This window comes from Chrysemys picta, chromosome 7, assembly GCF_011386835.1.
Source record: "Chrysemys picta bellii isolate R12L10 chromosome 7, ASM1138683v2, whole genome shotgun sequence".
In the NCBI taxonomy this organism is placed as follows: Eukaryota; Metazoa; Chordata; order Testudines; family Emydidae; genus Chrysemys; species Chrysemys picta.
The window spans coordinates 93881671-93899458 of NC_088797.1; the positions used below are offsets into that span (position 1 = coordinate 93881671).

The following is a 17788-nucleotide window of genomic DNA, read 5'->3' on the forward strand; positions in this document are numbered from 1 at the left end:
AAAACATCACCTTTGCTTTCACAAACGATGTGCAAAACAGAGCAAGCAAAAATAGCATAGGAGATGTAGTCAGTAATAATACTGCAACTGCTCTTCAGCTTTGTGCATTCCCAAGCTGAGATGATTATTAAGGCAAAACTCTTTCCCTGTGGATGTGATCAGGGTGAGGTTTCGTAACCTACAGAAATGAGGAGATAAGCTTGGTCATAGAGAATCACTGTGGAAATAGAAATGCTTAATGCCTGTCATATGGGGAGAACCATATACAAGCCAAAGAGGGCAATTTGTGTCTTATGTACTTTTCAAGACCATCCTATGGAAACTGTCCTCTAAACCACCAGGGCTTTCATCAAAAGGGGGTGTAGTATCACGGTGCCATTTGAAAACCAATCACTGGCCTTCCACGAGGCCCGAGCACGGAAGGCATTGAAGTATACCCCGCTGGCCGAGACCCTAAGAGCCCAGGGCTATGAGGTGCAGATACACGCCCTGATCGTGGGAGCCCTGGGCTCGTGGGACCCCAACAACAAGCCGGTTCTGAGAGCGTGCGGAGTCGGTCAATGCTACGCCCAGCTCATGAGACAGCTCATGGTGTCTGATGCCATCAGGTGGTCCAGAGACATTTATACGGAACACATCACAGGACACCGTCTATACCACATTGAGTAATTGAGACCACCGAGCAGGGAAATAGCCCACTTCCTTCCCTGATGAACCAAGGGACGCAACCCACTCATGTACTCATTCGCTGCACCGATACTGACTTGGACTCCTTATACATTCCATGGGTGGCGTACCCGAGCCAACTTATCCACTGACACTTTAAAAACTCTTGTACCCCAATCTGGGTCTATGCCAGTTATGTAATATGTACGTATCTCTTCACCCTTCCAACCAATACCTGTAATCCCTCATAACCCAAGCCTGACCCCAGATGTACAGTACCTTCCCTCTTAACTTGTGGATATTTAATTTTAAACATTAATTTTAATAAAAATTTTAAATCTATTATTTTTGGTCGACGTACTCTGTTTCTGTGGGTGGAAAGAAAATGAGCAGGTACGTTCCACCTATTGCAGTGCTAGTGGTGGGGAGCCCTGCCAGAGATTAAACTATGTTTTGTTTTTCCCCAGGGCGCTCTGTGTGCTCAGCACATCTCTGCAGGATGCTATTCCTTGCACATCTCAGCAATAGTGACTGTTGCAATGGACTTGCCAAGACCAAACAAGTATGCATGTGAGTAATAATCAGCATTTCTGGCCAGCTTCCATCGAGCACTCCTGACTGTAGATATAAGAACTCTCCTTGGGATGTTGAGAGAGCATTCACTTGGCTGACAGTTGGGCAGCATTCTATGGGTTACCTATTTTACTTTGTCCTGTCTAAATGTCCTGTTAGTTTAACAATAAATATGTTGCATACTAGGATCTTCAGTGAGTTCTTTGCCTAGAGAACTATAGCTGTAACATTGGCCTTTAAGGGTGGGGTGTTAAAGCAACAGAAAAAAAATTGGATGATCCTCAGGGTTGCAAGAGGGAAATGAAAAATCTCCCTTCCCAAGAAAGAGATCTCACAGTGACAATATATCAGATGAATAACTTTCTTTGCTTACTACTTGTAAAAGAGGTGCTGAGAATAATTTTAAACAATTACTGTGAGAGAAATCTACAAATGTACCCAACATTCTTTTAATTCTTCAATATATTTGTCTGAAACTCACTTTAAGGCATCTCCCAAATCTTATATAACTACTCTTTAAACAAACAGTGGTTGCATGAATCCCCTTATCGGGATTTTTGATCCATCCATGCGGTGTCACTATTCCAATCCCTGTTCCACTACCTGTGCTGCTCTGTGGCTATGTCAAGGCTTGCTATAGAGTCTGCAAAATTCTGTATGACATAGATTTAGTATTGCTGAATAAGGTCTCTAATATATGTAACTTGTTTCTTTTTTGTTAGGAATTATTAATCCTAGTGTATCAATTGTAAAATCACCTTTTTTGCTTAATAATTGTACAACATTTAAATCTTGATGCAATATCTCTAACAATGTATTTTTCAGACACTTTTTTTGCTATAAAATCAAAAAAAGTCTAAATTATTATAAATGGCAAATAACTTCTTGCCACTTTCTGTGTAGCATTTAGAGAAATGGAGGACAATACTTGTTTAAGAAAGATAATACTTATGTCCTCACACAAACTCTCAGGCAGGTTGCTAGTGGTTAGTCTAATTCCTGGCCTATTACCATTGAAGGGGTAATTTTAAGGAGGAATTCAAATGATCCTAGGTGAAGTATACTTGAGTCAACTGAAGTGCAGAATGATGCAATGAATGCAAACAATGTTGACTTCATAAGCAATCCCTCTCTCCAGCTGCATCTCTGAGGGGACCTCTAGGTAATATAGAGTAGGTATATGTTGAGGAACAAATAAGCTGTCAGTATTTCATATAGATGTCATTAGTAAGCCATCTGAGGAAAGAGCAATAGAAGATATTTTTATAACAGCAATGCCCACATTCTTCTGTTAAGGTATGAGTGACTCTGTAAAACAAGCATTACACAGGTGTGAACCCAGTGGCTATCAACATCTATAATTTCGATATGTACAATCAAGCCATCTCTTAGGGCACTTAGTCCTGTTAGCAGAATCCCGCAGGCATCAGTAGAAATCCCATGATTTCAAGATTAGGCCTATAGATAATAACTCAAGCAACAGTTTAACACTCTTTTCAGTGACATAGAATCACTACAGCATCATTCCAAATGGTTACATCATAAAATCGGAATTGTCACGTGTCTCACGCGTGGCACAAGAGCCATGCATGCCCATCCATCCACTGTCCATACTGAATGTCATGCATTTGGCTGTGAGGCAGGAATGGCTTGCAATTGCAGTCTCACAGCCTACTGAGCTGCACTCCAGTGGCCTCTTTCTCATTACTTCATTTGTTAGATTTGAGCTGCAAAAGAGCAGCACCACAAATGGTGGCAAGGACAGAAGATAGTGGAGGACCTCTACTGGCCTCAGGCTCCCTCACTCAGCAATAAGCTGTCCCCTACAGATATTCCCATTTATCTAGCCCTTAGACACCCTCCAGCTCCTACAACACTTCCCTACTCACTTTCTCCATGACATTCATGATTTCATAGACCTCTATCATAATCCCCTCTTAGTCGTCTCTTTTCCAAGCTGTGATGCTTCTGAGGGAAATCTTTGTAAAGCTTACCAAATATATTGTGAAATCACTGACAGTGGCCTTCTGCCAACTTCTAACACAGGAAGAGGAGGCCCAAACTCAAACTTCCCTCGGGCCAACAACTGTCGAGAAGAAGGAATTCTTTAAAATCATCATTACATCATGACACTTTTTCCCATAGAGTTTTTTTTATATTATGTTTTTACTTCAAGAACAGAATTTATAATCAGACAATTAATACGAAAATTAATCAAAGGAAAATGAATGATATATTAGTGGGTGCTGATTCCTGAAAAACTTATGGTCAAATTCATCCTGAATGTAACAGCATGGACTTCACTGGAATTCTATCTGGGGTGAATTTAGCCCATCGTCAGTAATACATACTAAAGGGTTGTACACTTTGTTGCTTCTATGAGCTGAGCACATTACACACAGCAGGACTCCTTTCATTTCTCCTTTTTCCTCATCAGCTCCCTATGTGCTATCCTCCCATCTTCTTCTGTTTCAGAGACTCCCTGCAAGCCCCCACCCATTCTCTCCCCCGTGTCCTCCTCTCCTAGGGTGACCAGACAGCAATTGTGAAAAATCGGGAGAGGGGGTGGGGGGTAATAGGAGCCTATATAAGAAAAAGACCTCAAAATCGGGACTGCCCTATAAAATCGGGACAGCAGGTCAACCTATTCTCTCCCCGTTCCAGGTTCACCCCTTCTTTCCCCATCATACCGGGTGGGACACAGAGCCCTTATGTATCCCTTTCTGCTTCCCTCCCATACTCTCACATTCTACCCCTGCCAGGGGCTGTGCACTGTGCGCCCACTTCCCCCTATGTCAGGGTCTTCTATTCTCCCTCATTTCCAAGGGCTGTGTGGCTCCCCATTCTTTCTACTCCTCTTTCCCCATCATTCTTATTTCTTCCCTTTCTGCTTGGGAGAAAAGTCATTCACCCTTTAAACTCTATTGGGAGGATGTGCAAAGCTGAAATGGGGTGGCGGTAAAGTTGTTTAATGGTTGTCATCAACTGTTCCTTTGAGCTATAGACAGTTACAGACCTGGTTGAAGCTGCTGGGTCTACTAACTCAATGCTAGGAGCTCTGCACTTTCCCCTTCCAGTTTTCTGACTTTCACCAGAATCAATAGGGTTCTACTCACTGACACCTAGAACATTCCCTGAAATGTTGAAATTGAATAGATGTGGCATTCAAAAGCTACCACATTACATCCAACCAGCCAGAGAAATGTCATCAAGTTGAATATAGGTCCTTGGTTTGCTCAGCCAACAATGGGCCAAATTAAATTATGACTTTGAGAAAGGTTGTGATTGGGTCAGAAAATGGGTGGAAATAGTAACAATACAAACATAATTTAGAAATTGCTATACTGGATCAGGCAGTGGCCAGTTTAGTCCAGTGTCTCGTCTCTGACGGTGGCCAGTAACAGACACTTCAGCAGAAGACGTCCTGACCAGGCATTCACTGAATTACCTGCCGTTTGGGAAAATTTCTTTCTAACCAGTTAGAGATTGGCTTTTATCATAAAGTGTAAAGATTAATAGTCCACATTTCCTAACTTTAAATGTTCTCCTCATCCATTCTAACATCCAATCCATTTTTGAATCCAGCTAAACTCTTGGTCTCAATGTTTTCTAATGGAAGAGAGTTGCACAGGCTAACTGTGCATTGTGGAAAAGTTCAAACTCATCAGACATGAACTGGTCATCCATATTCCTTTGTACTAATCAGGTCAATCTTCTCCGTTGGTAGCCATTGCATACTGCTGTCTGATTTCAATTTTGAGAGCATGTCACAGCCGTATATTATCAGTTCATTTGGTGTATGATCAATGAGTGAATCTCCATTTTCCCCCCTCCCAGGTGAAGGGTGAGAGTGGGAGAATGAAAGAAGCAGAAAACTTGCTCCTTTGGTCTAACACTTTGTTAGAGGGAATGGTTTCAGCCAACACAGGACCACAAACATGCCAAATACCATGGAAACCTCTAGACAGGATCTCTGTGCAGTTGGGGCTCTGTGGTTTTGGACAGGTGGGCAGGGAGCTAGGCAAGGGGACTGCTGCTCTCTGTAGTATCATTCCCTTTCAAATCTGTAGTAATTTCCCTGTAAAAGACAATTCTGACAGTCCATATTACCTTACTTTACAGATTTCTACTTGCAGGAGGTGGTTTGAGGCTGTAATACCTTTTCCAGTGTCTTTCATTCCTGAGGTTTAATTGAAAACACTATTGTGGATATGTAACTTTTCTTCTCCAACATAGGCAAATGGCAGGGCGAAGAGGGAGTGCAAGGAATCTGTGTGAAGAGGCCTCTTTCCCCGGTTTCTCCAAAGAAGCACCTGGCTGTACATGTGCAGAAAGAGAGCAAGCCCTAGATTATAGGTAAAAGCTCATTTTTTCCAGTGCTTTTACAAACCTGCCAACTTTTAGGGGAGGCAGAGATGAATGAGGTTTAGGAGCTAGAGCAGGGCCTGGGAACAGAGAAGCTGGGGGCTATGCCTAGCTGGCCACTGAATGTGGGGTCCTGTGTCTTACTCGTTTGTCCACTTCAGGCAGGAGTGGGGGAGGCAAAGGAGTGATTCTGCAACTCGGATTGGAGTGAGTAAAGAGGCTCGCAGGATCGGGCCCTTAATGGGGGTGGGGGTGAAGTGCGAAGTGCGCTACCAGGCGCACCGTTGGGTAGCCCGGGCTGGTTGGTTTCCATCGTGAGCTGGGTCTGTTTGCCTCTAGTACCCGGGGCCCCCTCCTGCTCCCTTTGCCTGTCAGGGACTTTTCGCAGTGTTTCAATGAGCCCTGGAACAACTCTCGGCTGGCCGGGCGCCGCCGCTGGGAGCAGCCCCCAGCCCTGCGCCTCCGGGGGTGGGGGGCGGCTTGTTCCTTTAGCTGCCGCGCGGCTGGGGCCGCTCGCCTCCCTCCTGCCCCGTGGGGCGGGCGGGGGAGCCGGGACAGAGCCCCCCTGCTCGGAGCCCCGCTCGTCTGCTGCTGCCGGGGGGCGGAGGGGAGCGGGCGGGAGGTGGAGACGGAGGAGGGGTGAGACTTGAGGGGCCGGTCCCGGGAAGTGCTACGTGTCTCCCAAGTCTTTATACCGCCTTGCCCCCAGCAAGTCGCCAGTCCTTGGAGCACCGCCTGCCTCGTCCCCGGCCGCCAGCGAGCAGCGCCAGCAACATGTCCGGGAGCAAGAAGCAGACGACGGTAGGACGCTCGCTTAGCGCCCGCCCTCTCCCGGCTCTCGGAGCCAGTGCGCTCTGCGCCTCCGGGGGACTCGGAGACTTTGCTGCCGCCCGGTCGCTCGCAGCCTCCCCCGGCGCCGCGCTGGGTCCCGCCCTCCCTGCGCCGCTGCCAGGCACCCGGCTTGGCGTTCCCGGCTGCGCCCTGGGAGCCCGACCCCCAGAAAGCGGGACTGGCTGCAGGGACCCTCCCCGAGCAGACCTGCCCGCCACCCAGAGGGATGCCTGGCCCTGGGTCACCGGGCATCAGGGGGACCGTCTGGTTGGGCCGGGACCTTGCTGTGAGGGGGCTTGTTAAGCCCGTGGGGATTGTGAAATTCCTGCCGCTCGCAGAGGAGAGGAGGGGGCAGGACGCGTGTCTACACTGAAGCGTTGGAAGGGAGCAGCTAGAAGGAGTTAGGGGGTTAAGAGCTGTGGGATTCCCCTCTGCTCAGTCTCTGTGGTTAACGTGGGACTGGCTCCTAACTTGAGTCCGGCAGGCAGCCGTCTGGCAAACTGGCTCTAGTCAATTTACTGCCCAGCTATCTGCCCCGTTGGACACCTGAGCCAGGGGGTTGGCGGTGGGGGCAGGGATGCTGGAACAATTTGTATAGTGAGGGTCCTGAGTAGGATGACCAGATGTCCCCATTTTATAGGGAAAAACCTGATTTTGGGGTCTTTTTCTTATATAGGCTCCTATTACCCCCCACCCCTTGTCCCAATTTTTCACACTTGCTGTCTGGTCACCCTAGTCCTGAGAGCCATTTCACCAAACTGTAAACCCTGTATATGATAGAAACCATTTCAAGCCGGAGGGTGCTGCAGCATCCCCAGCCCTCGTAGTTCCAGTGCCTGTGCTGAAGACCAGTGTGCCATGGCAGAGCTGAAGGTGTGCTTTGCCTCCTCTAGCCAAAGACACTTGTTACGATTTAGGCCACAGATTTTGTGATCGTTAAAGTCAATAGAAACACATAATCTGATTTTGTGTTTTATTTTCACTTTATCCTCACATGATTTTCTTTTAAATTTGAATCATGTTTCTGTTAGACCAGTGTTGCAAACTTTCTACTTTTAATTTTAGCATTTGACCCGCACTTTTTTTTGCATGTAGGAGATGGCTAGAGGATAAATCAATTACAAAGCTTTATTCTCTTGTATGCCTTGGATATTTACCAGTGTAATTAAAAAGGTAGCCTCTCTTGATAGGTGGGAGTATTCGAGGATCCGTTCATGAAGAAATTAAAGCTACAGTGGAATTTGTTAATGCAAATAAAAGAACAGCTATTTTTCTAGCTAATGTAACAATTTGATCTGCAATTAATAGGAAGAAAATCCCTGATGGGAGTGCCAGTTTATTGGCCACTAGGAAAAGTGGCCAATGTTAGTGGTTGATGATTAGCACAGTTTCCTCTATATTGGTTTTTAAAACTGTACCACTTTAATTAAGAGTGATTCCATAAAATATACCTTAACCTTGCTTAATTATTCTCTGTTGTTTTGGACAAATTCCACCTAGCTCATTATATACATTTCTCATTTAGTCAAACCCCTGAAGTTTCCCAGCCCATCTCAAAGCACAACTATCTTTTATAATACATTCACTAATTAATTCTCAGAAGACCTTTATATTCTGCAGAAGGAGTAGAGGAATCAAGATGACCTGCATCATGGCTGTTATTCCCCAGGCTAGAAGGGAGTACTTTGGGGGTAGCATACTTTACTCTTGAAGAGTTGAGGTGCTTTAAAAATGTCATATGAGATGCAACTTAAGTTATCACTTTCAGTCCTGCTTAGCTTGAAAAATAGTAGCTCATCATCGGACTTTGAAGGTGTGAGAATGTATGGAAAAATTGGAGGGATAATAATACAAGCACATTTAACCTTCAGAGCTCCATATGAAAATTAACCAGTCTTCACAACAATTGTATGGTAGGTAATCAAGTATTATCCACATTTTACAGACTAGGGAAAACGGAACAAAGTTAAATGACTTCACCGATATTACACAGTGAGTCAATAGCAGAAATGGGATTAGAACCCAGGAGTCTGGGATTATATTAATCGGTTATCATACTGCCTCTGTGCAAATCTTCAGCGCTTTTACAAGGTCACCGACACACAACTTCTCCCTTTCTACATTCTTCCAGAACTGTAGAAAGGAAAAACAAATGTAAACAAGCTATAAACCAATAAATTATGCTACAGTACAGTACACTTGGGCAGAGGCCGGTTCTGTGAAATGATTGTCCAAATGCAGTTCTTCATTAATATTTGATACCTTGGTTACAATACAGCCAAGAGGGTAAGGATGTGAAAGAAATGTGAAATAAATGATATTTCTTAAAATTGATCATCGAAGAAAACCTTTGTATCTCATTGACTTCCATTGTAACATCAATGATGACTACAGCCTTGTTAAAAAAGGGTAAGGCAGTCTGACAATTCTTGGGGTTGTTAGCACTGGAGTCAATAAAGCTACACTGATTTATACTAGCCAAGGATCTGGCCCTGTGCATGCAATAAATTGTAATAATTTGTGTGCTAGCATTGGACACAACAGTAAGGAAAAGTGAGGATCAAGGACAGCAGTTTAAAAGTAGAAAGGAAAAAAAAAGAATGTTCCCTGCTTTTACTCTATGGGCTCTTTAAATGATTATGAACCTGATTCTGAGAAGTGTTGGCAGCCACAGCTCCTACTAAAATCACTTGGGAGTTGCATTTCTCTTTGCCAGGTCACAGTAGTAGATGGAAGGAAGAGGGACTTGGTTGGAAAGAACCTAAAAGCAAGGCAATTCTGTATATTTTATGTATGGAAATAATATATGTGTGTGTATCTATATCTATAGAGATATAGATAGATATGGAAAGACGTTAGAGTAGTATATAGCTACTATCTATAATCTAGTCAGTTATTCTTAACACACATTGAGAATGCAACAGCGGTTGAGCAGAGGGAGTTTAGAATGATTGATTAAATAATCCCAAGACATTCACATACAAAAACTAGATGTACACTGTCAAATAGGTGCTCTCAGTAGTTCCAAGTTCATTGATAAGGAATGTAGTTGGAATTGGTGTGACTGCTGCTAGAATATTGTGTCCATTTCTGGTGTCCACAATTCAGGAAGGATGTTGATGAAGTGGAGAAGAGCCATGAGAATGATTAAATGATTAGAAAATATGCCTTATAGTAATAGACTCCAGGACCTCAGGTTAAGGGTTGACTTGATCACAGCCTATAAGTATCTACAGGGGGAACAAATATTTCAGTCCAAGATATAACACAATCCAGTGGTTGGAATTAAAGCTAGACAAATGCAGACGGGAAATAAGGTGTACATTTTTGATGTTGAGGGTAATAAATCAGTGGGACAATTTACCAGGGATTGTGGTGGATTCTCCATCACTGACCATTTTAAAATCAAGATTATATGTTTTTGTAAAAGATCTGCTCCATGAATTAGTTTGGGAAAATTCTGTGGCCTGTGCTATACAAGTTGTCAAACTGGTTGATCACAATGGTCCCTTCTGGCCTTGGAATCTATGAATCACTGATGCGGGATCAGGCCTTCAGATCTATGTTCTAGGAGCAGGGACCTTGCCATTCAGTCATCTGTAGAATGCCAAGAGCATAAATGGCAACATACAAATAAATAAGTCAGTGTGTTTTGACTACATGAAATGTGCTGATAATCTCAGTCTACAGTGGATAACTGTCCAGGTTACAAGACCCACAACCATAACTAGCACTAATTGACAGCTTTGTTGGCAACCTCTGAGGAAAGGCCAAGGATTGAATTGTCAAGGAGACTGAACTGCTGTCTCAAACTTGAGGTAGCCTTGTCAGAATAGGATTCAGCCATATTGACAAGGTAAGTTGGTGAAGCATTCACTGACCTGTGGCAACTTTCAACATGGTAATAAAACCATATTTTAAAAAACAAAACAAAACTGTGAACTAAATAAATAATGGATGAAATTCACAGTAAAACTGTAAAGTGCCAATACTTATGCATAAGTGAAAACAACCTTTCAATTGCCAACTGTTTTCCATTATTTCTTGGAATTTGAGGGTTGATTACAAACTGAATTTCCATATTTTTCCTGGTTTGAATCAGAACTGTACAAGTCTTTAAACTAAACTCCTATTAATTTCACTGGATGATTTCCAGGTATCTTCTCATTATTTGTCATTTTATAAATGGATTCACCATATCTTAAATGTGATGCAAGTGCATTCAGACCTTGATTAAATCAAACCCATGCACATCAAGTGCAACTATATAGTAATATTAGCTTTCTGTTCATATTGTAATAAAACTGGTGATGCTCTGTTTTAAAACTCTTCCATGTGAGGTAATCCATTGCTTTGCTATTTGCAAGCAGATAGTCACAAGGGAACTCCTTTGAGTGGAAATAAATCTTTGGAGAGGGGTCCATATGGGAGTCACGTAATTATAGAGGTCATAAAATCTGGTTAGTTTATGCAATGTATATACAATTGTTTGTTTCACAGTGTTGAGATGGCCATTAAAGAAACCTAACGTAACAACAAGGGCGGCGGGTATAATAGGCCAAGGAAGGCTAAGCCTTCCCTGGCGCAGCTGCCACTGACCCGCCACTGGACACCTGGGCCGCGGTGGCCCTGTCCCTTCCCCAAAGCCCCCACTGCCTGCAGTTGCCTGCCGGTAAGTCCTCTACTCCAGCACCACCCCCCTCCAGAAGTCCCCTCTGCTCGTTGTGTCCCTCCTCCTCCTCTGGGGAGGGGAAGTGAGGCGGGATGTGGCAAGGCAGAGGCAAGCGGGAGCATCTGACGGGGGAGTGAGGTGGGGCCGGCCCGGTGCTGGGGGAAGGTGAGGGATGATGGCTGGGCGGGGGGGGGGGGGGGGGGGGCAGTGGCTTAGACAGGGGGGCCTTCAGGGATATGGGGGGCTGGCGGCTTGGCCTGGGGCTGGCCCAACATTCGGGGGGCCGGCGGGTTGGCCCGGCACTGGAGCCAGCCCGGCTCGGCTGGGGTGGACCTTTAGGGGCGGGGTGCTGTTGTCTTGGGCCAGCGCTTGGGGGGGGCGGCAGCTTGGGTGGGGAGGGTGACTTCAGGGCGGGGGGGAGTCGGCCGCTCGGCCGACGCTCAGGGCGGGGGGTCTTTTGTGGCTGGGGCAGGCGGGCCGGGGCTCCTTCGGTTGAGGTGGGAGCTCTCAGAAAATTACATATCCTAACAAGGTGCCATTTAGTGTGGTAGCTGAAACTTTTCCCCCTTCTTTTACTCCTCACTTGATCTCTTTCTCTACTTTTCCAGGAGTGTGAATTCAGATTTGTCTGCTTTTTGGGTATTAATGAAATCCTGATTTCTTCCTGCTCTTCTATAAAAAGAAGATCCTTATTGGCAAAAATGATACATTAACTTTTCTCCAACAGACTATATCCTGTGGGGCTCTGTGAAGGCATACTCATGTAGCAGAATAGACGTTACCATGAATATTGACAGTTTGAGAATGTCAGAAAAAGGAATGTATACATGATCTTTAGTAGTTATGAATTTTAAATCTTTTGAAATGCAGTGAGTATTAACTACTATTTGGTCAGTGAAACAAATTATTTGGTTATGTTACCCTGTTTATGATAACTGGTTAGTGAGTTATATAATCCAAATATTTAAGAAAACCAAGACGTTGCTTTTGTGTTCATAAAATTCTAGTTTGGTAGTACTTTGACTTTATAGCCATTTAGCTGTGTAGGCAACAATAAGGCAATTAGAAGACCATCACTTTGACTTCTAGACTGTTAGCAGGGTATGAACTATGTCATTCTTATTAATAATCTGTTTTAATTCAAATTAAGAACAAAATATTTTACATACAGCAATCTGACTTTTGCTAGTTAGATGAAAATTATTTTCTCTAATTCTGTATATGATACTTTAGGAGGACTGGAATTCTAATAGTAATTATGCAGAGAAATGTCTCATTCAGCACATGCTCTGTTTTATTGAATTTGAAAAGACATCATTGAGTTCCAGAGTTCTTTTCTAAAAGCAATAAATATTAGCTTTGTGGTGCTAAACTCGTTTTTTAGAACAGTGGTGTTTAGTAATAGCTTAACATTTAATCTTACTTACATAAAACTTCTGTGTCCTTATGAGTGAACTCATACTTTTGAGAATAAATATACTTGAAAATAATTGCAGTGAATAATATGTAACTGTAGACCTAACCTTGTTTATTATGTCAGTTTTTGCACAGTGCAGCATTCATGACTAAGTATACCTCACAACACCCACAAGCTTCAGACTTGTTCTCTATGCACCTGAGGTTTCATTGGCATTTCCTTAATTCAATACAAAAGTTATCTTTCATAATCAAGTGGCCTTTTCATAACATGCGAAAGAATATATATAGTACAATATTTTATTGAGAGAGAGCTTTTGGTAATACATAAATATATAGATATGGAGGATCTTCAGATGGACTCCTCATTCACATGACTGTTTATAATGATCATTGGATACTGAGAGCCTGTCACTCTCATCCACAGAGATTGAAATGTCATCTCAATGAAACTAAATGATTTCATTAACAGTAATTTATTCTCTTTCAGTTATATTGAAGATATTGCGTTTTTCCCCTTTATTTATTTATTTACTGATTGGATTTAAAAAAACCTCTCCATGTTTATAAATTATTGAAAGTAGTTGACTAACATCTAAAGATGCTCAGTTTCCTTGTTTAAATTACACTGATACATGAAAGGACATTATATGGTTAACTCGTATATAATTAGCCTATACAACTTCAACGTATTCTGATGTTGGAATAGCCATCCAACTGTAAGACCAGAGCTCACATCGATAGTGATATCACTCAGTACATTGCAGTGTGTATCAATAGCCTTAAAGGTATTTTTATTAACTGAAGGACCACATAAAGTTAAAAATTTATAAAAATCTTATATAATGCATACTACTAAATCTTTTGCATCTTCATTTTTGATAATCTTGTATTACAATAAGAAAAGAGCTTTCTATGTGTATTATTTCAAGACAACTACTGATAGCTCACTGCAGTGGAATTTTGACATTGGGGTAAACTGATTGTAGTATATTGGCATATTGCAGTCCCGTTAGCCAAATTGCTCAAACATTTTCTGATGTTTTTGTGACGTTGTGCAGCCTATATGGTTTTATAAAAACATGATAATAAGTGAATATAACATAACTGGGATATGCTTCATGCAAAAGGTCTCTTGTAAGGTATCATTACAAAGCTTATAATCTACTGAGTGTGATCATCCGATTTGTATAAATGTACCACTCTTGTATCTAAAACTGGAAATATAAAATATAACTCTGAGGGCCTATTGTAATTATGTAAAGTGTGGGCTATTAATGATGGTTTGGGATCTTGATGACTCCCATTAACAAGGACCATTGTCTGCAGATGGCTGTGTTTACCTGTTAGTCTCACTGTATATGTGTGCTGGCAAGTGGGCAATGAAGTCTTGCAGTGACATGTGATCATGTCACCTGAACTGGAATCCATCTTTAACCTGGTGCTTTTCCAGTGGGGGGGGGGCAGGGGGGGCGGGGAGGGTGGAAACCCAGAGGGACAAAGGGTTCCCGCCTTATGCAAAAGATATATAAAGGGGTGGAAGAGAACAGAGGGAGGGAGGAGCCATCATGAAGAATCCCCTAGCTCTCACCTGAGCTGGAACAAGAGCTGTACCAGGGGAAAGAATTGTGCCCAGGCCTGGAAGGTGTCCAGTCTGAGAAAAAACTTACTGAAGCATCTCTGAGGGTGAGATTATCTGTATTTAGTTTGATTAGACATAGATTTGCGCATTTTTGCTTGGTGACTTACTTTGTTCTGTCTGTTACTACTTGGAACCACTTAAATACTGTCTGTATTTAATAAAATCACTTTTTATTTAGTAATTTACTCAGAGTATGTATTAATACCTGGGGGAGCAAACAACTGTGCATATCTCTCTATCAGTGTTATAGAGGGCGAACAATTTATGAGTTTGCCCTGCATAAGCTTTATGCAGGGTAAAACGGATTTATTTGAGTTTAGACCCCATTGGGAGTTGGGCATCTGAGTGCTAAAGACAAAAACACTTATGTGAGCTGTTTTCAGGTAAACTTGCAGCTTTGGGGCAAGTGATTCAGACCCTGGGTCTGTGCTGGAGCAGACGGGAGTGTCTGGCTCAACAAGACAGGGTGCTGGAGTCCTAAGATGGCAGGGAAAACAGGAGCAGAGGTAGTCTTTGCACATCAGGTGGTAGCTCCCAAAGGGGTTTCTGTGATCCAACCCGTCACAGTTTTATCACACTGTTAAAATAGTCATAGTTTACAGCTATGATTACTTCACAGTTGTGAAATAGAGTGGTCCTCTTATTGCCTCATAATGGTGAAATATGACTGTTTTGCTACCTAGGAGTTGGACTTTTGCTCTTTCAAATAAAGAAATGCAGAAATTTACATCTGCATAATTCCACAGACAGTAATATTGTTACAGCTCTTCCTCCAGTAAATATATCCAAATACGGGTATTGGAACATTATAGGGGAATATTATATTGCTTTTTAACTATTTCTTTAGAAGAGCAGTTAGTTTGTCAAGAATAACTCTTGTAAAGATGTACTTCAAATTGAAATTATACTTGGTAACTGTCAACTATGTAGCTGTTCAGTTTGATTTTTTTTCCATGTGCCCCACCCAAAATCCTTGCTATTACCTTTAGTGTTGTTTTGTTTCCCCATTTTGTAGCTTATTAACCCTATCTGTTTTAAAGGGGTGCTAGCATTACCTAGCTAAGTGATTGTATTTAGTGTTATTAAATGTCAGTTATTGAAGGATAGGTTCTTGCCATCCTAAAGGAAGTGTACATGCACACATAAATATGTATTTTTACATGAAGATCTGATAGACATTTTTCTGTGTCCCCAGAGTTAAAATAAGAGTGGTTTTCATGTTGATTCCATTTTCTTAAACATTCTCTCTTTCAGTGTATGATTCTGAAACTCAGCTTTATAGACTTTATTGGAAGATGGACCACAGCAGAGGCTAATATGAAATAAAAATTAAGGGGGTTGGTTGGTTATTTGTTCATTTATTTATTTATTTATTTATTTATGGAGTTCTGCGAGATTGGATGGTTCAGGGGACTCGTAACCAAACAGTTAGTCTTTTACCTCAGTGTCACCAGTTTAGGTCAAACCTAAGTGTTTGGTTACTAGAAGTATCGTGTAGTAGCTGTTTGGTGACCTGAGTTGGGTGGCCTAGCTTCATTTCCCAGTGGACTAATGTTCACATCACTGGTGCACAAAACCCAACACACTTGGTGATGATGAGCACCCTTTTTAGCATGCTTGACAGAGTACCTTGGGATTGAACAGGCACGTAGACTGAACTACCCTTTCTACCACAGGGTATGACTCAGGTCAGAGTTGAAGTACATTGGGGTGGAGAAGCAGTTGCTGTTTCCTGTGTTGTACTTGATCTCTGCAGGCAGAAGGCCTAGACTACACTGGAAAAGATTTGCTGGCATAGCTATACTTGCAAACTCGCCTGGTGGAGACACACCTTATACTGGCAAGAGTGTTTCTCCTGGTATAGCTTATATGAATTCCCCAAATGAAATAAGCTATACCAGCAAAAGAACTTTTTACCAGTATAACTGTATCTATACTAGCACTTTGGCCAGTATGGAAATGTCATTAAAAATCACATCCTTAAGTGACATTACTATCCCTGCAAAAGTTTTTAGTGTCAATCCTGCAACTTTCACAAGCACTAAAGTCAAACAGAAGACACATTCTTCAAGTTTGCTGGCATTATTAAGACTGTTTTGTTGTCAATAAGAAATCTATATCAACACATTAATTTCAGGTATAGGTTTCCGCCTTCAGTTGTTCTTGAGATAGCAGCCCCGGTAGTCAGATGTTAGAGAAGGCATGATGGTAATTAGAAGGCTATAATTGTAAGGTCTAATGTTGCATGTTGTGGCATAAAGGGAACATGGCATGCATATGCTGCTCACCAGTGATTTCTGGTTTCGTGGGTGCATCATAATGTGGGCCTGGCCCCAATCTTTGGTTTGCTATGTCTTGCTAGGTACTTACTAGGCCACACAGCATCCAGCACTGCTGATAGCAGTAATGTTGTCAGCCAGTGTCAGATGGCATAGTGACACCCCTGCTACTGATAGCATGGTCCTTGTGGAATGGCAGTCAGGGAGCCGTGCCACAATCACTCCAGGCAGTTGATGTGAGTGACTGTTCTGCAATGCATTGGAAGTGTAGGGGGGCAATTCCTAAATTGTCTTCTGTGCTAACTCAAAAGTATGACCAGCCACTGTTGCATCTACAGCAGACAAATGTGTAGAGAAGGGTCGCGGTTGGAAGACTACCCTCCTTGCTTGACCATGCTGACAAGTGCACAGCAGCAATGGATGAGTGTTGTGATTTCACAATCTAGCCCTCAGTGATTGTTTTTGAGAAACTGGAGTGAAGGTATATTTACTTTAATCACGGGGCTGATTTTGACTGTTGAAATATCTGTTTAAGTGGAAACAATGTTTATATCTAAAATACAGTGTTTTAGATAAGTTTGTATCTATACATCTGACCAGAAGATAACGTCACTTAACTGTCTGTGTCATGAGCATGTTGTTGGGTAGGATGACGTTGTTTACCTTGAGCCAGTACTTCGATAACAGTCAAGAGTACTGAAAGTACATAGAAAGAGGCAGTGTGTATGACCTTGGGTTCATTTCAGGATATTCTCTGTTAATGTATTACTCCCAAGTACATGATGGGCCAAATTTATCCCTGGGGTAATGCCAAGTCATAGTTGCCGAAAGTGAAAGAGTAGTTCACTACAGCCCACGTAGTTCAATATTTTGTCTTTTAAAACTTTCTCAGAGTATAATATTAACAAAAGGAGAGCTATAGATGTTCAAAGTTCAGTGGTAGCGTGCATTGGTAGGCAGGATAACAGAAAAGTAGAAAAGTTTGTGGGTGATACCAAGCTGGGCGGGGTTGCAAGTGCTTTGGAGGACAGGATTAGAATTCAAAATGATCTTAACAAACTGGAGAAATGGTCTGAAATAAATAGGATGAAATCCAATAAGAATAAATGGAAAGTGCTACACTTAGGAAGGAATAATCAATTGCACAGATACAAAATGGGAAATGACTGCCTAAGAAGGAATACTGCAGAGACGGATCTAGGTATTATAATGGATCAGAAACTGAGTATGAGTCAATGTAATATTGTTGCAAAAAAAGTGAACACGATTCTGGGTTGTATTAACTGGAGTGTTGTAAGCAAGACACAAGAAGTAATTCTTCCGCTCAGGAATGATAAGGCCTCA

General features: G+C 42.4%; 1 protein-coding gene across 4 annotated transcripts in view; it reads left to right on the top strand.

Moving 5' to 3' along the window:
- Positions 1-1215: 1215 nt before the first annotated feature.
- Positions 1216-17788, top strand: part of PAPSS2 (3'-phosphoadenosine 5'-phosphosulfate synthase 2) — a 75572-nt gene continuing 58999 nt past the window's right edge. Inside the window, exon 1 of one of the 4 annotated variants that reach the window (XM_042856847.2) lies at positions 1216-1236. In XM_042856847.2, the coding sequence (XP_042712781.2) occupies positions 1231-1236 (6 nt within the window). In that variant the 5' untranslated portion in view covers positions 1216-1230. Of the gene's footprint in view, positions 1237-6074; positions 6406-14081; positions 14210-17788 lie in introns of those variants that run through there. The other 3 variants (XM_005292491.4, XM_024107268.3, XM_065553501.1) reach the window with 3 other exon arrangements.